Consider the following 22,061-nt stretch of genomic DNA (forward strand, 5'->3'; position numbering starts at 1 on the left):
GTCTTCCTCAACATTTTGGTATTAGAATTTTCGTCTCTAAATGATCTCAGGAATCTGCTATTAACGGCTGATTCGTTAAGTCCGGGACACCCTGTATAATGTCACTCATGTCGTACTCCTTTCGTGTAGTTGAAGAAGTTTCGATCAAAGCGTGACGTAATACTGCTAATAATTTGATTAATATTAATTATTAGTTATACTCGTACTTTCACGGTTGATCGAAATTTTAAAGGAGGTGCTGTAACGATTAAATTAATTAGCAATTAATGAGAAGTTGTATAATTAAATTAATTATTAATTATTGATCCCTTGCTCGCGAAGAGTTTGTAAATGTGCAACGAGTTAATATTTATTTAAATATATAGCCGTTGCAGTTTATTTATTATAAAATGAACGAGAGATGTGGATAAACCATGATGACGACAAAGCCATATTGCAATCGCTATCGAAATATCCCATTTATTGAGGTTCATAGTCAATAAAGCGTCCACATTGGTGGCTTAATTTGCATATTGAACGTCGAAGATCAAAGGATGCGGCGCGCAAAATTAATTACGTAGTGATGTAGAAAATAATGGAGAATTTGCGAGGAATCATTATACCGGAGAATTAGGGATAAACAATTCAGTTGGAATAAATTATCGATTATATCGCGTATATATATATATATATATATATATATATATATATATATATATATGTCGAGAAATATCGCAAAGATCGATCGCGTCGGGAATTTATGAAGCATCGATCTCGTTTTAAGGCCATAAAAGGGATAACAATGGCTAGCAACTCGACACGTGAAATCTCGGCGCGCAAACAGTTGCTGGATTTCTCTATTTTTTTCTCCTAGATTTGTGAATATTTAACACGAATATGTATTTGATTCTACGCATCTCTGTGATGAAAATTTTTTCAATTCAAATGGATTCACGCATCGGTATTTCTTGAATAAAATTGCATTCGACGTGAAAACACATTCGATAAAATATGGATACGTTTTGCAACCACGCGTTTTAGAGATACACAGGGATATTTTAGCATGAGTTTTTTTGCGAGATATATATAAAAGTGCTTTTTTAATTTGACGAATTTAAATGAAAATCTCGCGAATCACGGATGAAGGATCATCCTCGGCGTCATCTCTTTTCGCAGAAATATATCACGTTGGTACTCGATATTATAAACATTCGAGAGGCGGAAAATCAGCTGGAATGAATCATCAAAGTTGATTGATCCACGATCATGTGGACTAATGAATCTTCTCGTAAAGACGATGTCTGCTCTTACGGAAGATCACCGCTGATAATGTCACTGTCAATAAATCCCAAAGATTGACATATCGATTTTATGTCGCTTAAAACGGACGATTCGTTAAGTCACTTCTGAATGACTTGCGACGCAAGATTGATTTGTCTTCTGTATAAAAAAAATTATAACACATTCGCGGAAAGATTAAGAATTATAAAAATAAGATTTTTGTAAAACATTTTTTAAAATTTATTTTTAATTAGGGTTGCACGAGATACCCCAAGATTAGTCTTGATATTGTCTTGTCTTTTCTTGAATTTCAATACCAAGACTAAGACTGTCAAGATTATTAGTCTTGTCAAGATTATTGGTTCTCAAAAAAACTAAAATATTTGTAAATGAAATGATTTATATTTGTAAATGAAAAAAATTACTATATACGAATTTAAAAAAATTTTATTCAATAAAAACATTTATATTAATAAATTTAAAAATATTTAATATTATTGTAATACAATATAACATTTTTATAAATTAGAAATCAAACTCGCAAATTTTAGACATTAAAGAGCATTTCACCCAGGAATTGATGCACATTAGTGCTTTTAAAGATTTACTTTGTAATCTGTGGTTTTCTATGTTTTGACATAGTCAGAGTTCCTATTGAGAAAAATCTTTCTACTGACATGGACGGAGGCAGTTGAACTTAAAATGTCTCGAGTCATTTTTGACAATGTGAGATAAATATGAACCTGAATTTTTTACCACTCCAAAATATTTAAATCTGCACATTTCCTTAGAGCCTGTAAATAATTATTAATTTCTGTTTTCATGAAACAGTAAATGTTTTTTTATGTAAATAGATGGCATTTATATTGATTACATAGTAATAATATATTGATTACATAATTATAATTAAAATATAATACACTAGTAATAATTATTTCAAATTATATTACAAAAATTATGTTAAATATTATTTAAATAATTTTTTAATATTAGATAAAAAATTATTAATAAAATCGAGACAAGACAATAAGACGAGATTTATGCTACCAATATTCACTCAAGACCAAGAAAAGATTTAAATTTTTCAAAATTTTCAATACCAATACAATATTTTTACGAATATTGTCTTGGGTCTTGTGCAACCCCTATTTTTAATGTATCCTTTGTTTCGCGTTGTAAATTGAATTAATATCATTGCGAGAACATAAATATAAAATGCGCTATAATTTTTTCTGCATTTGTTCACAGGATTATTAAAAAATAAGAATATTGATAAGGATCACATTTTTTAGAGATTCAAAAAAGATAAGGGATATTTTTCTGTTGAAAAAAGATCATATTTTGATGATATAAAAGAAATAATTTTTAATATTACCGCGTGTACCTCAGACGTTTATCAGCCGATTAGTAATCTGAGAACGCAGCGCGGATTATTTGAACGTAAAAAATAGCTTTTATGCGACGTTATTAAACATATTCGTGTAAACATAACGAGTGAAATAATACACACGAGGGAAATTCGGATATTCGGATGCAGTAGTAAAAACCGTCACAGACCAGACGTCGATGCCGAATCGATTCTAATATTAAAGCCGCTTTATATTGATTATTGAGATTGCTTGAATCTAAATTGACATTGGCATATGGTAGCATCATCGCGCATGACTATCTGGTTCTAAATTTTACTTAACTAACGCGTCCAATGTAAACGTAAATTGAGATGTAGCGTGTGCGGGTATTAAATAAACGGCGCGTAGCTGTTATTATTATTGTCGCATTCCCTCCGAGCTAGGTTAATTGTCAAATGAAATAACGTTTATTACGTTAATAGCATATTTTACACGATATTGCTTCTTTTAATATCGCACGTGGATTAACGCGATAAAAAAGGATTTCACGGATGCGTGAACGTATGTTTGATGAAATAATTGTTACTTTTAACAATATGTAATAAAACTCTCACGCAAATTGTTAATTACTTGCTAAAGCGTTAATGAATCTCGACGGAAATTCCGATATTAAATTTCACGAGAATCGTACTAGGGACGATTGAATCGTTTATGCCTTATCGATTCGCAAATAATCGATGAGCGTGTTTTACATCTCCAATTACACGAATTACTTGTGTAACAACGCACTTCCCGGGAGATATCTCCATATTAATTATATCCACTTTAATTATAATTTACCTCATACTCGCATCTTTTATTCTGAAAATTCTCCATTTAGATTTACATTCAATATTTCACAATTTTTTAATTTACGGATAAAATTACTTATCAAAGTAATATTTTTTTATTGAGTAAATTAAAACTTTACAATTTTTTTCTCTCTTTTTTTTTATAAAGATAGCTTTGTAATTATATTTTTTAATTATTTAAGTACATGTTTTGTGAATTCACATTCTTTTTTTCATTCAGAAAATGTTTTTGAAAAACAATTTTAAATTATATATATAATTGTGAAGTTATGTCTATTTTATACGTATATATAACTTTAATAATTTTATAAAATTTATATTTTAATTAAATTTAATTTTATATTTATAATTAATGTATAATACAGACATACACGAAGATTCAATAAATAATGCATTTATTGTAGTAAATAGTTAATTTCCAAGTCAGGGAATATATCAATTTAACGTGTGAGTAATAAATTCGAAATCTCCTAATAAATTTCTCAAGCGGAAAATAAATAGAATTAATGGCGCATCCTCTTGAATCGTTGTAATTCACTTTCTTAGTACACTCTCCGTGTTTGTGAAAGAAAAGTGGATTATATATACAACAGTGTGCAATTTATCTCGTGTCGAAGAAAAAAAACTGATTATGCATTTTACTTTTTTTCCATTTCTGCCCCTATTAACTTGGGTATTCATGCGTTCTTAGAGCAAAGGAAATAAATTCTCTCAAGCGTCGCGAATCATAGAATTCCGCGCGAATGTGTTTTTATTGTAAAAAATTTGTATTCTACAAATTAATAATGAAAGTATACACTTTGAATTAAGTTATTCTCAAAAAAACATAAAAGTGATATATTTCTGGCCGGTACTGTATGTTTCATTAATTAATGCGCGCTTTATCGTCTCTTTGCAATTTCATTTCGCAAAAAAATAACGTTTAATTTTATACCCGTCCGAGATTTTCCGTGCATGAAAAACAAAGTGAATAGGAGGCGGTATACATAATTTTACATAAACACACAGGAAGCTTTTCCGGCGACTTTTTCGTGAGTCATCGGGGAATGGCAGACACGCGACCGTGAAAAAACGACGAGACGCCAGGCGCCAGTAGACTCTCAAAATAAGTATACATAATAATATACACGCGTAAACCAGCATTATTGAAATGCCACAGAATGCGATTCTCATGTAACTTGTGCAACCATGCTTTTTCACATCCTCCTCTTTTGATTCATGAATGCGATTCCGCGATTGTTGTGAGAATCACCACGTATCGAATTTTAAAACGTAAAATTCGTCTTTTTATAAAAGACGAATAAATAAATAAAAAAAGAGTAAATAGATGGACCTACCATTATTATTGTAGATAAATTCTAAGGTAAAGAAAATATTCGAAATGGAAAATAAGAATGTTTTTCTTCCTACAATATAAATAATTAATGAAATAAAATTGATTATAATTCTGATATTATTTAAAAAATTCTATATGAAATAAAAAATATATATATTAATATATTATTCCAAATACATCTAAAAATCCTATTTAAAAAAGAAATAATATAATTAATTTAGGAATTAGAAATAAATATCTTATGTAATTTCCTTTAGAAGATTTAAATAATTAAATTTGAGATAAAATTATTTTCCTTATTGAGCAACAATATTAAATATTATTTTTATAATAAAAAATAAATTTTTAAATATTTTATATATTTAAATTAAATATTATTGAAGAGATATATTTTTACTAATTTGTGTTTAAAATATATCATTATTATTTCGAAATTTTCAAAATTACAATGCACGATAAATAATTAAATAGATTCTTATTTAATAATTTAAAACTTGTTTACGAATAATGTTTCTAATATTTTTTGGAGACTGTTTGAATTATTGTTCATCTCGTTTTTCATTGTTAGAATTAATTATATAATTCTTATATGTATATTTATTAATAATTTATAATTTCGATATCGAGTTTCTTTTTGAGAGTCAATAATAGAGATAATTTCAATAATTCTTCTTCGAGTGAGAATATTATTGCGAACATTCTCGGATTTCTATTTAATTACGATTTTACTCGATTACAATTTCGCATATTCGAAGATACGAGTGCTCAGCTTGCGTAGCAAAAATAACATATCGAATTTAGGACGACTGTGCGAACGCGAGGATTCGGATCGAGCGATTTTAATCGAACAGTCGGCTTGAATGATTTCATCTGTTTGTATCTCGCGGCTGTTATCAAGTGCAGTTTATAATCCATTTCGCTTTTGTTTCCCGCATTTTACTTTGAATTTTTACACTTTACGTTCCGTTCATCGCGTAATTTGCATTTAAGTATTTGCAATTAAGTATTTTACGAACGTATATTCATCGCGATTCGCGTTGTTTGTGGCAAGATTGTGTTAATTTTCTGGTATATCCGACGATTCTTAACCCGCATACCTAAAGTAAGTGATGAACACTTGAATGGTATTTCGCGAACGACGTCGGCGATGCAAAAATTTAGCCAGCAAATTCCTTGACATCGCGCCTGACTTGAATGCTTACGTGCAAACAATTTACAGCGTCTAATTAAACGAACGTCAATCCGTCCAAGAAGAAGTTAAATCTAAGCACGTAAACAATTAATTACTAATTTCACTCAAGTTTGCAATACTGCGTTTATCGAATAATATAAGATGTGATATCGCTTTTAAATATTTATTCTATTATAAGAAAATTCATTTGTTTTTATTTAATTAAATTATTTTGTCGAGATTTTATATTTTATTGATGATTATCTCACTCGTTTTCTTTTGTGCCTTTTTAATTTGTTAATTAATTAATTTCAAATTACACGTGATTCAAATATTAAGTTCAATAATTTTAATTGTTTTCTATTAAATAATTTAAAATCTTAAATATCTTAAATATCTTAAAATATCTTGAAATCTATTTTTTTGCGTGCAAAAGTACATTGACAGTTTTTATAATGAAAACTTGGCTTTTGTGATTTTTTAATTTGTTAATTAATTAATTCCAAATTACACGTGATTCAAATATTAAGTTCAATAATTTTAATTGTTTTCTATTAAATAATTTAAAATCTTAAATATCTTAAATATCTTAAAATATCTCGAAATCTATTTTTTTGCGTGCAAAAGTACATCGACAGTTTTTATAATGAAAACTTGGCTTTTCGATTCGTCTAGAGCGGGAGGAGAGAAAATTGGCCCGTCAGTAAAGCGAGGATCAAAGATGACATTGCGACCTTTGATCGTGACGTCAGGTTTCTTGCACGTAGGCAGAAGTAAATTGTGCTGTCGAGAGTTATCCTTTACGTCTCGTTCGTCGAAATGTCTCGTCTCGGCAACGTCTGATTCGCTCGAGGGTGCGTTTGCAAACGCAATTAAATACGAATGTATTTGCGCGGCGACTAACTGTCGGGTCGGTAGGACTCGACTTTCCGTGTTGCGAGATGGCAAATCGATCTTGCAGAGATACCTTGGCACGAGGACATTATCCGTCATTTGAGTCGGTATCATTTTATGAATTCACTATCACCTTCAAATTTTGCAGAGCAATATTAAAGATTCGCAAAAAAAGCGTAAGATTTGCATTATTGTATATTAATGTTAAAAATGTTTCTTTTAAGAAAAAAATTGATGGTTTGCACAGATAAAAAAACTTTCCAAGAAATCAGATTATATACATATAATCGAAAAAGTTTAATCGAAGTTCAATATTTCTTCACGTTTCTCGGCAAAAGAATTCAGTTCGAATTTAAGTTTAAGCGTACAAATGAGGGATAAGAAAAGAAAGAAAAGAGAGAGGGAAAAATTAAGGCGATCCTCGGATGTACCGTTGACATTTAATTGTGATAAATTTTATTAAAATTTTTACACATTCGCGACTGAATGAAACAGACCGCGCTTTATCCTCTTAAAAAAAATTCTCTAAGGAAACATTGAGTTAAAATCAGTTATTTTATTACGTAAAATCCGGTCTTTTTTACACTTGCTCAGCAAGTATAAGTATGTGAATGGACAAAGGCTGTGTATGTGTGCATGCATTTTTTAAAGCTCCTTAACGCGCGTTTCTGTTATACAGAGTGTCCCCGACTTAAAGACTCAGCCATTAATGGTAGATTCCTGGGATCATTTGGAAACGAAAATCTTAATACCAAAATGTTGAGAAAGATGTAGTTTCGTCTCTACAAAAGATTAAAGATTACCAATCGGCGCGTTACGTTCTCTACAGGGAATAATATCGATAAAGAGATGAATATAAAATAAAAAATAAGATTTTGCAGTGAGCCCGATTATGTTTGAACATTTTTATGACGTCTTCCTCAACATTTTGATATTAGAATTTTCGTCTCCAAATGATCTCAGGAACAGCTGATTCATTAAGTCTGGGACACCCTATATATTAATACAAAGCAAACTCTGGGTCGCTATGAAAAGAGATCCCGAAGAACTTTAACCTTCCACCTCCTCGAGAACGGTCTCTATGTCGTTTTATGGAACGTTTTATGAAGCATTTTAAGACGCGTATCGTGTGAAGAAATCACAAAGATCTCTGTAATACCTTTAGCAACAACCTTCAATATCTCTATAAACAGTTCCCTGAAAAATTATATTTAAAAAAATTACATTTTGTTATATTTGTTTCTCGAGTTTTAACTTTGAAACTTGGTGTTTCCTAACTTTAATCAGATCTAACGAAAGAATGATCAGACGGTCAAATTATAAATGAAAAATCTTTCGTTCATATTTCTCTCTTTTTTTTTATTCAATCGTAAGGAAGTTTTTCGCTTTCCCGATTGTATGATAATTTCCTCAACTTTTTCTACACTGAGAAAAAAATCTAGTTGCATTAATTATAATTCTAGTAGATTCAACCAGTATGTCTGTTGGAAAATGGACGAACCAGAATTCTTGTAGGAATTACCAGATGAATCTGATTAATTTCTTCCTGTTAAATTTACCAAATTTTCTTGTTAATAATACTAAACTCACCAGCACCAAGTCATCTAAAATTTTTTCCATCTAATCTCAAAAGTCTGTTTAATATTCTGAATTCCAACAAGATTATTGAATAAATTCAATCCAGATTATTGAATAAATTATTTTAAATTCAATTTGTTAGAAATTAAACCGATAAACAGATGCAAGAAGAGGATGCAGCTCAAATACACACAATCAGAGAGCTAGCGTCTTCTTTCTGGCACTCCTGCTTGTAAGAGAAAAAAAATATACTTTGGATTTAATGTTAATACTAGTTCTTTATATACATTTCATGGCAAATATTGAATACGAGTTAAGTTAAGAATGGCTCGTCGTCTAGCGGCAAGCAAGGAAATTAATGTAACAAGAAATTTTATAGATTATTTAAATTAATATAAATTAATTTAACATGGATAAAAATAGCGAATAAAAATGTTATGATTCTAATTAATTTTGCGGTCTCCCATAAGAAGAGATAATCAATTTTAAGGATAAAGAATAACCAGAAGATACAAACCAAATCCTTATAATAAAATCTATTAAACGTTCTAGTTCTAGTTATAAAAAATCGAGTCTTATCATGATAACTAGAAATTCTTGTTTGATTTAACCAAAATGCCTTCAATCATATATGTCTTGTTGGTATAATCAAACGATTTTTCTCAGTGCACGCGCGACGTGGGGGATGGAATGATGCGCGGCTAAAGTGCGAGAGAAACGAATGAATGATTTTTCATGAAAAAATATTTTAAGCGCGTAACAATTACACGTGGCTCGAATGGTTCGGGGTGTTCCTCTGCATATTCATCGCGCATATCGTATGCCTTATTGTTGCCTTCATACATGCATGCCTTTTGTCTGTGTGTAATTTTCTCCTTTATATTCATAGGATGTCGCGCGTGACGCAAGTGAAGCGATAAACTTACGGGGGCGAGGGAGAGAGAGAGAGAGAGAGGGGGGGATGCTTGAAAAACCCCGCGCTTCAGGAGCAGTTACGCGATCGCGAGATTAATCCGCGTAAATCCGTTTATCGGCCGACCGGGATGTGACGGAATCAATGTCGAAATAAATGTAATAACGCCGATGACGTGAGTGGGCGCGAATCGAGCGGACGATGCAGTTTAAATTCCATTATGTGATTTCGCGTGTCGCGCGTTGTAAACTTTGCTCCCGGCAACTTTCCCGTCTCGGTGACATGGCGGGATTAAACTTTTGTATTAGACCGCCGTGATTTATCGCCGGGAGAAAGTTTCTTTTTTTTTTCTTTTTTTTTTCGAGAGGAAGGATTAACAAATCGGACTTCGAGGGGAGACCTCGGAGGGTAATCCCGGAAATCCTTTACAGATCTCACGCGCCAAGAAGTTCGGCGACTTAAGTGGCCTAATCCTATTTCGCCTCGAAGTACCGCGTTCTTATGTAGATGCATTCGAGAGAGAGTCTGGCGGTAATACTTCAAGTACCCCGAGGGATGTTATGTATGTTCCCCGTGTCCTATACATTATTTTACTGCTAGATCGATAGCATTTCACGGCTTCCAGGACGTGCGAAATTACAGAAATGAGCAAAATATATACGTATGTGGCATTCTTTTAAATTAAAATTAATTATTCTTTAGCCTTAAAATTTATTATCTCTTCTTGGGAGACCGCAAAATTAATTAGAATCATAACATTTTTATTCGCTATTTTTATCCATGTTAAATTAATTTATATCTAAATAAATATATTAATAAATAAATATATAAATTTAGAAATAAATAATAATTTAGATTAATATAAATATTAATCTAAATTAATTTATATTAATCTTTATTTTTTTCCAATTGTGCTTAATTATTTAATCGTCGTCTATTGATAAAATAGACTCTTAATTCACAAAATTATATTTTTTATAAACAAATATATTTTTGTAGGAAAAAATGTTGCATACATGCGAGCAAAATCAGTGGAATGGAACGAGCGTTAGGAGTCTTTCCTTCGATTGTTTCTACTTCCGTGCAAGATTGCATCGTTATGCAAATCGCGGCCCGTTTAAGCGGCATTCGCGGCGGAAACGCGATTCTGTAGCTTCCCAGAGGAATTACACCCGCGGCGATTCGACACAGAACATTAAGTCCGACTGCCGTTTACCGTAATTTACTAGCGATTCCACCTTCCGAACGATTAGGGCCCCGATAGCGGGGGAGAAGGAGGAGTCGGGACTCGCTTCCGGGCAAGATTTCCGCGTCGCGCAAAGTGAGGCTGCAAGAAACCGTAATCACTTCCTCTTTTTCCCCCCATTCAGCTCTCTTACGTCACAATTTTCTGTTCTTTTTTCAAAATGCACTTGAAACAGTCAGGCCATTGGGTTTCGAAATTGTCTCTTGGGCGGAAAGAAAGTGAAGTCTTGCGTGATACAGTCTCTTCTCTTCGAGAATCAATCGAGAGTCTCCTCTTTTTATCAGATATATGTTACAATTTCCGATGCCTCAATTATACTAATATTAAATATTATTTCATATTATTATATTTATACTAATATTTAATATTATATAATATAATTATATTGTTATAATAATATTATATAATATAATTATATTGTTATAATAATATTATTTAATATTATTGTATTATTATAATATTATTTAATATTATTATATTATTATAATGATATTATTTAATATTAATATTAAATTATATCTTTAATAAGTTTCTTTTTTATTTGAAAAAACCACAGAGGTAATCATTATATATTGTGATTACTATATTTATTCTATGAAAATATATACATTGAATATAAGTGGTATTTTTACTACGTCACATGCGATATCAAAAGCTTGCTAGACGCGACGAGAGAGAGAAGGGTACCCATTTCCGACGCTAACAATCTAGACAATCTAGGAAATGGAGGGTCAACCTTTTATCGCGCGCAAAATCGGGTTAAGTCGTTCTAATCAACTTGTCAACAAACACATGGTACATATATAACAGGGTATAAAGGCATAGTCAACTACATTATCAGTAACATGATATGAGATTGATAGACTGGACAAGAGAAGGGATCCAAACGACAATGATCTCAACTGCTTTCATCGAACAATCGACCAATTTGGACCGACTTGTCGGAACAAAGCGTGCTGTTGTTGAGCTTTTGGATGACGATAATGCACAAGTGTTCTAGAAAACGAAGCAATCTGCCTCGCGAAATAACAGAAATAACTCAAAAATAACAAAAACAGAAAAATATTCTCTTATAAAATAAATTATAAATTATATATTATAAATATATATTATAAATTAGAAATATATTATAAATATATATTATAAATTAGAAATATATTATAAATATATATTATAAATTTTTTATCAATTCTAAATCAATTTAATCAATTTTAAATAGGATTTTGTGCATCAGCTGATTTAATCGGTCCGAAAGTTTATATCAAAATATTGAACGCTTTACGAAATAATTCTATGCCGAATATTCTATTTTTCTCCACTTCCGATTGATTATTAATAAATTGAGTGATTAATAAATGTGATTTATTAATCAATTGATTAATAAAAACGATAAATATTAAACTGATTGATAACGGTTTTCCATTATCTTAATTATCCATTTTATGTATTATTCTACGCTCTATATAGCAATTGTATTTTCCGTCACTTGAATTTTCGCAGATTCGTATGTTTTACTTTGCTCTTTTAATGCGAAAATCATAACGATAATGATAATTATAAATTAGATCGGTGAGAAAAATTTAAAGCGCCAATTAATGAAAGAAAATCTATAAAACATCTGTAAAAAACGTCACTTTTCGTGGACTACATCTTGAGATCTCACGAAAGATTGTGTCATTTTATTCCAATTAATCGCAATCACAAAAGTTATTATATCAGAAATGATGGTTCGATTTCTAAAAATATTTTAATTAAAAGTATGACGTTTGACGAAGGAATTTCCCACGGATGAGCTGTTCGATACTCGAAGGCGCACTGAGAAAAAAATCTAGTTGCATTAATTAGAATTCTGATAGATTCAACCAGTATGTCTGTTGGAAAATGGACGAACCAGAATTCTTGTAGGAATTACCAGATGAATCTGATTAATTTCTTCCTGTTAAATTTACCAAATTTTCTGGTTAATAATACTAAACTCCCCAGCACCAAGTCGTCTAAAATTTTTTCCATCTAATCTCAAAAGTCTGTTTAATATTTTGAATTCCAACAAGATTATTCAATAAATTCAATTCAGATTATTGAATAAATTATTTTAAATTCAGTTTGTTAGAAATTAAACTGATAAACAGTAATGCAAGAAGAGGATGCAGCTCAAACACACACAATCAGAGAGCCAGCGTCCTCTTTTTGGCACTACTGCTCGTAAGAAAAAAAAAATATACTTTGGATTTAATGTTAATACTAGTTCTCTTTATATACATTTCATGGCAAATATTGAATACGAGTTAAGGTAAGAGTGGCTTGCCGCCTAATGACAAGCAAAGAAATCAATGTAACAAGAAATTTTATAGATCCAACCAGAAAATACTAACTAAATCGTTATAGTAAAATCTATTAAATTAAATTCTATTAAATTAAATTCTAGTTATAAAAAATCGAGTCTTATCATGATAACTAGAAATTCTTGTTTGATTTAATCAAAATGTCTTCAATCGTACGTCTTGTTGGTACAATCAAACGATTTTTCTCAGTGCGAGAATCGCCAACAAAGGCGCGAGTGAGAAGTGAAAAAGTCAAGCAGAGATGACTGACTCGAGAAAACCCCCTGTAATAGACATACAAAACACCTTTATTCACTCGCGGGTTTCTCTCGCTTCCGTCCGTCATTTTATTTATCGTCCCCTTCGGCGGCGGTTATTCGACCTCTGTCGCGTTACCGCGAAACGCTATTAAGCTACCGTTATCCAGGTAATAAGGGCCCTTAGTCGCGCGCTTAAGGCACGTATAATGATGGGCGCGTCACAAAGCGCGTTACCGCGATTCGACGTGCCGACTAAACGTGAATTGCCAATTAGTGGTCGTCAATAAATAAACGTCTTCGTCCCCCGGTAAAGATCTCTTCCGCCATCGAAAGAATACGTAAGACGCTCTCCCGGGGCAGCTTTCACGTGGGATTTTCACCGCAGATTTTATCTTAACATAATGAATTTTTATTTTAACACATTATTATTTTAATAACGTTTCTGTTACCTATTTGTTTTAATAAAAAAATACTCCATTCGCGTCCTGCCAATTAGCGGTCGTCAGCAAATAAGCGTTCTCGTCCTGCGGTAAAGAGCTTTTCCGCCATCGAAAGAATACGTAAGACGCTCTCCCGAGCCATCCTCTACGTGCGACTTCCCCATCGCAGATTTTAATTTAACATAATGAATTTTTATTTCAATTTTATTTCATTTTATTTCAATTATTATATTCTTAATAATTATATTTACCTTTTTTTTAATGAATAAAATTCGTTCTTCGTTCACCTGTTTGTTGTTCAACGATTGATGCGATTAGAGATAATGTTCGACCTCTAATTATGTTCTCACGTGTCGTGTAATCATTTCATATTCCATGTGAGTTGTGTTAATCGCGCGATTTCATGTTCGTGATGCAACGAGTTAAGCACATTTGCTACGAGAGAGAATCATAAAGACTCTGAATAAAGGAAATTGAAGATGATCAGAGAGAAGATGCAAAAACAGCCTTTGTAATTTATTATCACGATGAATACAAATGAAAGAAAAAATTGTTCAAATGATAATTATCGTTAATTATTACCTTCATTTTATACTTGACTATTATAGTTAAATTTAGAAGAGGAAGAGAGAGATCCATACACACTTATATTTTTTTATCAAATCTCTTTATTTTTATCTTTTATATTCAGTTCCCTTTAAAATTAAGAAAAGGAGTTTATTGGATAAAATCGATGAATTTTCTAATTTTTTATACTTTTATACATATTTAATATTAAACGCTCTTTGGATCCATTTTATGTTGCAGTCGTTAAATGAATTTGACCGATAATTTTAATCAATATTGCAATCAAATGATCCGGACGCGAGATATATAAATACATAATTATTTAAATATTACATTACTCGAAATTATGTAATATATAAGTAATTATACATTTACATCGATGAATACATGAATTTAATGAGTTTGTACAACGCGTCGATCACATTATCGTAGAAATTATGACTCGAATAAAATTGCGAATCGCATAGTCGCGACCATCGCGCATTCCGATAAATACATAATCACGAGAGAAACGATAATGACATAATACGTCGCGATGGCGGCAAATCGATGTCACGTCCGATACAATTCCGATCGTCCCGACGTAGATCGGACCGTTGGGGCGTTGATTTAGTCAAACGCGAGCAGATAACTCATTATCTGTCAAAGTATCGAGAAGCCACTGGCCTAGGCACTCCATCAAACTGACGTATTAATCTAATTAATTCCAATTGCCGACGCGAGGGTAAAGTTCCGCGCGATAATTAACACTCGAGTACTTACCTTCGTGTCAAATCGATCAACCTTAGCGCAACCTTTCAAGAATATATAAGAAAGAAATGAGAATATTTTATGCTAAAGATTAGTATTCCACTTTTTTCTCTTTTTTTTTTCGAATAAAAAACACGAAATAATGACTCACAAGTCTTATTTCCGATTGACTTTGATTTCAAAGCATTTCCTCGAACATGAAGTGAAGCGAGATATAAGACGGTTTTGCTGACAAAAAATGATAAGAAAAAATTAATAGACGTTATAAAATTTTCCATTTAAAAAATTTGTTGACGCTAAAAGTTGTCTAAAATAAAAAAATTAATAGACGTTGTAAAATTAGTAAAAAATAGCGAGCGCTTTCTCGTTACTTTTCCAAAATTATTCCACTTGACGGTGGCAAATTTAATTAGAATTTTTTATTACGGCAAATGTTAAGCTCACATTTTCGAGAATTAATTACTAAATTAATTACGCTATGAAGCTGGACTTTGCAAGATCCGTCAGAGGAAGGGACTTATAAATATTATCATTTACAGCGACGTGACAGTCTCGTCAAGTGTCCGCGAATGGCTACGTTCGCCGGCTTTCGACGCGCGACAATGGGAGGACGAAGAGCTGCTGCTGATGCTGCAGACCATGTTCGTTGATCTCGACCTACCTCAAAAGTTCAACATTCCCTTGCCGATTCTGAGGAACTTTCTCTACGAGGTCTACAATAATTACAACGAGGTGCCGTTTCATAATTTCAGGCACTGCTTCTGCGTGGCACAAATGGTAAATGTCCCGTCTTTGTATTATTCTTTTGTAATTACCTTTGAGAAGAGACAATTGGGAACTAATAGTGCAACGTAATTTATTTTAATCCATGATGAAAAAATAGTGATTGTGATTAGGAAGGAAACGAGAATATTTTGTTTGCTGAAAAAGATTCTAGAATTGTGTTTTTATTTTCTTTTTTTTTCCAAATGAAAAAGTATACAGGGTGTTTCTAAATAAGCGCAAAAATTTTAGTAGATGAATCTTTGTTGAAAATGAAAGGGATTTTTCATATAAACATATATCCCTCCTTGAGTTACATTCCTTCAGAAGGAGAGATGAAAATTAGATTTTTATTCCTTTTTCTCAAATTTTAGACAAGTTAAAAAAATGAAATTTGATGGATATTTTTTATTAGTAAAAGAGATACTTATTAATATTTTTTAATCTTGCCGTATCGTTATAAGAGAATAAACAACTCCTATTTAATTTTTTATTTTAGAATTTTTTTAACGAATCGAAATGTGAGCCTCTAAAAATATGCGAAGTTTATTTATTAGAAAGCTTAATTTCTTTAGGAACTTTCTTTTATTTTTTTCGTAAAATTAATAGTTTAAAAAAATACACTATACTAATGGCATAGGTTTAAAAAAAACACCCTGTATATCGATACAAATCGAAATTATCGATTACTGAGATAATAAGCACTCAACATCGCTACATTAAAAAAATCTTATCTGCATTGTACTCTCTAAAAAATTATACATTACAATAATTTTATACTGATATACAATATTTTTACTGATACGTAATCAATGTTAGAATGATAACGTCAGCAGATTTTATTTCATTAAATATATAGTACTCTGTTAAATTGTAGACAGTGTTTTCAGTTACTTTTATAGCTTTTTTGTGTGTTTAGAAAATATGTTTTAATTTAATTAATCATAAAGCAATAATTGTATTTTAATTAACGTAATTAACAGAGTATCTACTTTATTTTCATATTCCTTGCGGGATCATTCTGTAGAATGACTCTAAACATGGAAAATATCAACAATATTCTAAATTAAATTTTTATATAATAATTCTGTAGAATGACTCTAAACATGGCGAATATCAACAATATTGTAAATTAAATTTTTATATAATAATTCATCAAAATACACTTGATGCATAGCAAAATTGATTCAGCGTTAATCGATCGTGTCTAGATGTACGCGATAGCCTGGGCGGTGGATCTCCCATCGAAAATCGGCGACCTCGAGGTGCTCATACTGATCGTCTCCTGCATCTGTCACGATCTCGATCATCCGGGCTACAACAATATCTATCAGATAAACGCGCGGACCGAACTGGCGCTGCGTTACAACGATATCTCGCCCTTGGAGAATCATCACTGTTCGGTGGCATTTCGGGTTCTGGAGGCGCCCGAGTGCAACATTCTCGCGTCCTTGGATAATCCTACGTACAGAGTAGTTCGCGAGGGCATCATACGGTGCATCCTGGCGACCGACATGGCCCGGCACAACGAGATCCTCGGCCAGTTCATCGACATCACTCCCGAATTCGATTACACCAGCAGAGCGCACATAAATCTGGTAAATACGCCGACTAATGGAGTTAGATAGGGTTGCACGAGATACTAAGATTAGTCTTGATATTGTCTTGTCTTGTCTTGAGTTTCAAGACAAGATCAAGACAACATTTTTAATTAGTTATCAAGACAATACCAAGACTGTCAAGATTATTAGTCTTGTCAAGATTATTGGTTCTCAAAAAAACTAAAATATTTATATTTGTAAATAAAAAAAATCACTATATACGAATTTTAAAAAATTTTATTCAATAAAAATATTTATATTGATAAATTTAAAAACATTTAATATTAATACAATATAACATTTTTATAAATTAAAAATCAAATTCTCAAATTTTAGACATTAAAGAGCATTTCATCCAGGAATTGATGCACATTAGTGCTTTTAAAGATTTACTTTGTCTGGTTTTCTATTTTTTGACATAGTCAGATTCTTATTGAGAAAAGTCTTTCTACTGGCACGGAGGCAGTTGAACTTAAAATGTCTCGAGCCATTTTTGACAATGTGGGATAAATATGAACCTGATTTTTGTATTACTCCAAAATATTTATATCTACACGTTCCCTTGGAACCTGTAAATAGTTATTAATTTCTGTTTTCCATGAAACAGTAAATGTTTTTTTTATGTAAATAAACGGTATTTATATCGATTACATAGTAATAATTATAATTAAAATATAATACAATAGTAATAATTATTTCAAATTGTATTAAAAAAATTATGTTAAATATTACTTAAATAACTTTTTAATATTAGATAAAAAATTGTTAATAAAATCGAGACAAGCAATACAAGACGAGATTTTTGCTACCAATATTCACTCAAGATCAAGACAAGATTTAAATTTTTAAAAATTTTCAATACCAATACAATATTTTTACGAATATTGTCTTGTCTTGGGTCTTGTGCTAGTTAGTGAGTTGGTTGCTAATTTAGTCGAATGGAACGTTTAATCAGCGCAATCATGTTTCGCAGCTATCCATGATTCTCATCAAGGTAGCCGACATAAGTAACGAGGCGCGCCCGATGGAAGTCGCGGAACCCTGGCTGGACAGGTTACTCCAAGAGTTCTTCAAACAGAGCGACGCGGAGAAGCTCGAGGGTCTTCCGGTCACCCCATTCATGGATCGCGACAAGGTGACCAAACCGTCGTCCCAGGTTAGCTTCATCGGCCTAGTTCTTCTCCCCCTCTTCGAAGCCCTCGGTGAACTTCTTCCCGAGCTGCAGGTATTCCCTCTTGTACATGGATTAATTTATTTGCGCTTGCAATGAAATAGATCAGAGGCAATAATTCTGGCATAAACTCGTCAAATATTAATATCGGTTCTTTTTATGAAGAGAGATTTTTATGTATAATGAAACCTTGCATTTTAGGGTCTCATAGTTCAGCCGGTCAGGGAAGCTCTGGAGTACTATCGCAAATTGAACGAGGCTGCCAAAGACGAACGCCATCATCGAAAGAGCGTCATAGATGTTGGGGAATCGGGCATAGCGCACAGCGGTGGTACCGGTGGCTCCTCTGTCGTTATCAAATCCACGTCGTCGCATAGCATGCGTTCAAAGCGATCCGCCACGACGATTCATTCGCGTTCGCGTTCCACCGACGAGGATATCACGGAGAATTTGACGATGGAGGAGATGGAAAACGTCGAGAGCTCCGATCCGGAGACGGCCACGGAGGTGGAGATCAGCGAGAAGACGCTCAAGTTCAAGATCTCCACCGAAGGCACGTTGGCCGGTCCGACCTCCGGCCGCAAGAGTTGCCCTAGCAGCCGCAAGGGCAGTCGGGAGAAATCCTCGTTGGATTATCATAATCAAGATCTAATCAAGGCTGTCCGGGAACATGAGAGGAGACGCAGCAGGGGCGAAAATCTCGGTAGCGATCTCAGTTCGCCGGCCAGCGCGAGATCCACCGAAGGTGCTCGTATTCTCGAAGAAATTGAGAAGCAGGCAACGACATTTCTGGTTGCCAAGATCGAAGGCAGAGCGCCAGAGGGAAACGGTAATATCGTCGCGGTAGAGGCTCATTCACAACTGAGGAATAACATGAAGAAGACCGGCAACATTATCGAGAACGATCAGGAGATCCGATCTAGTCGTAAGGACAGCAGCCGAGAATCGATCAGTTTGCGATGCTGCTGCGACGAGAGAACCGAGCCGAATAATCACAGATCTTTGTTCTCACGGTTGAGAAACTTTACGGGTCGTCTGAGCAGCAGTTTTGATTCTAAGGATTCACCCAGTCCAAAACCAAAGCACGCGTCCAAGATGCTCACTAAGAGTAACTCGGTGAGCAGCGGTTCGGCCGCGACTTCGAGGAGACACAACAATTCTCTATTCATCTGCAAGCGTTGCAATCTTGTCAAAGACAGTGGCAAAGCCATCGCGACCGTGGTGGAGTTATCATCGGTGGATAAACGAGCGATGACTTTGCCCAAGGTTCGCAAATCTACGGATAGTAAGAACAAAAGCTGGCGGACGGTGTTCACCAAAGAAAAGAGATCGTCCACTTCTCTGGAGGCTTTGCCGGCAGCCGGCTCGTTTTCCAAGCATCGTAGAAACTTGTCAAATCCCGAAGGCAAGTCTCAGAGTATGAAGGAAGTGAAAAGATCTCGGCAGGGTCTGGACATCGAGTTCCAAGAGATCGACGTACGTCCGAAGAAGCAGCAGCAGCAGCAACCTGAAATCATAGTCAATCCCGACGACACCTCATGCGATATTGAAGAGGATCTTGGCAAGGTGGAGATTAGGAGAAGTTCGGCCAGCATGGAGGACATTTCTAAGATGGCGAAACAAGCGGAGGCAGTCATACTGGGTTCGCTGAATTCCAAGACGGAGGAACGCCCGCACACCGGCAGTTTGGACTCGATGCTCTGCAAAGAAGTGTCCAAGTCACGAAAGAAGCATTCCACCGTGTTTGCGTCGCCCGCCACGACCAAAAAATCCTCGCCCGGTCTATTCTCGCGATTCAAGTCCGGTATGAGCATCGATAGTACTCGTAGCAACAGCAACAGCGATTCTTTGCACGATCACGGCTCGCAAAGCGGCTGGATATCCTCGTTGACGGCCAGTTTTCGGCCAAAAAGACATCCGAATGAAACGCCGCTGTCGCCGCATCCACCGAGGTCGCCCAGCAGAGAAGAGATCAAGTGATACGTCCTGGTGGTCGAGGATCCCTCTGAGAAGAAACTCGGCCTTCGCGGCTGGTGGCCCGAAAACTTGTTTTGTTGCAACAGTTAGGGACTCGAACGAAAGAAGTTTGAGCCTAATTTAGACTCAGATGTATCCGGGAATATCTCTGTCGCATTCTAATACGAGAGAACCTAGTAAAATAATTGTGAAGAAAATTTTTCGAAGAGGTTTAATTTTTTAACACAGGAATCATCATATTTCTCATCGTGGTATTAATTATCGGTGACATTCAAATATATTTAAATAAATTCGAATATATTCAAATATATTTCGTGAAAAAGAAGAATGAATTCTCGCGATTAATTCGCGGGCAATGTAAAGAGAATAAAATCTATCTCGTGTAATTAAAAGCAGTCAATTTTGAACAAATGTATTTGCTCGAGCAAGCCAATTATCGAAGAATAAAAAAAAAATAAAACGTCACATATCTAATATATAATTTTTAATTAAATTGAAATTCTTTTATTGAATCTTTCTTGATGCGGAGGGATCCTCATATGACCATGATTTCATGCCATCGATCTTGAGTGTTTTATGTATACTACGACGCGAAGTCACGAGAGATACTTTATTTGCGAGGGATACCTACGGCCTGTGGAAAACAAGGATGTATGCTATTATACATAGACTATTTTATTTATTGTCCAATTAAAGAGTAGCCTAACAAATAAAATCATTAATGTTGTTCGTTACTATACATGCATACATACATATATAAATATACGCAGATGTATACAAAGACATAAGGATATAACGCATCTCCACCACGAGCAAGTGGATAGTTATAAGTAGGAAAAGAAGAAGAGACAAATAGATGTGTAAGCGTGGCTCTGTTGTATCGATGTGCGATTAAGTTTCGGGGACTGTATCAAGGATGTGAGATAAGAGAATCTTGTCAGACCATTTTTAGAATATTCTGAGAATAATCTTATTTTAAAGTAAGGCTCTTAAAAATTTTTAGATACTTTCTGAAAATTTCTTTTAATATTTGTCCCAAGATATTTTTCGAAATACGCGATTATTCTCGGATTATTTCGAGATATTGGATTTGAGAATCCTGGAATTTTCAATTTATTTACACTTTCCGGGAAAATTGTCATCTCGTACAACTAATAGTTGCCACGAAGGGAAAAAATGGAGAAGATTTATTAAGTTCTTCTCATTAATTTCTCGACATCTCAAAGAATACTAGAGAAGAATACTAGATTTGTTTCGCGAAATGTCTTTTATCTATTCTTGCTATTAAAACGTTATTCTATCTGGAAAATGATTTATTAAACTCGGATTAATTCGATTGAAGAAGAAAGATCTATTTGTGTGTGTGTGAAGTTTTTTGAATAGCTCGATAAAATATTCTTGCTATTTCTTCAAATATCGAGTCACAAAAAAAATACATAATAAAATCGATAATAGAAATATATATAATCGATCAATTTTCTTTTCAATTATCTATTGGATTTTATTCATCCCGCAATTATTTAGAAATTCAAATATGTAATTTAATTGCATGTGGATATACATATACACACACATAAGTAAATGCGTAAATATTTAATTTTCTATTATAAATAT

At 33.4% G+C, this 22,061-nt stretch overlaps 1 protein-coding gene across 5 annotated transcripts in view; it reads left to right on the top strand.

Annotated features, from left to right (window-relative positions):
* Positions 1–21,798, top strand: part of LOC105250327 — a 224,586-nt gene extending 202,788 nt beyond the window's left edge. For all 5 annotated transcript variants that reach the window (XM_025409981.1, XM_025409983.1, XM_025409982.1 and 2 more), the window contains 4 exons: positions 15,476–15,713; positions 16,910–17,296; positions 18,273–18,524; positions 18,672–21,798. In XM_025409981.1, coding sequence (XP_025265766.1) covers positions 15,476–15,713; positions 16,910–17,296; positions 18,273–18,524; positions 18,672–20,450 — 2,656 coding nt within the window. In that variant the 3' untranslated portion in view covers positions 20,451–21,798. The remainder of the gene's footprint in view (positions 1–15,475; positions 15,714–16,909; positions 17,297–18,272; positions 18,525–18,671) is intronic.
* Positions 21,799–22,061: the final 263 nt, after the last annotated feature.

Source organism: Camponotus floridanus, unplaced genomic scaffold, assembly GCF_003227725.1.
Source record: "Camponotus floridanus strain SB8 unplaced genomic scaffold, Cflo_v7.5 scaffold3, whole genome shotgun sequence".
In the NCBI taxonomy this organism is placed as follows: domain Eukaryota; kingdom Metazoa; phylum Arthropoda; class Insecta; order Hymenoptera; family Formicidae; genus Camponotus; species Camponotus floridanus.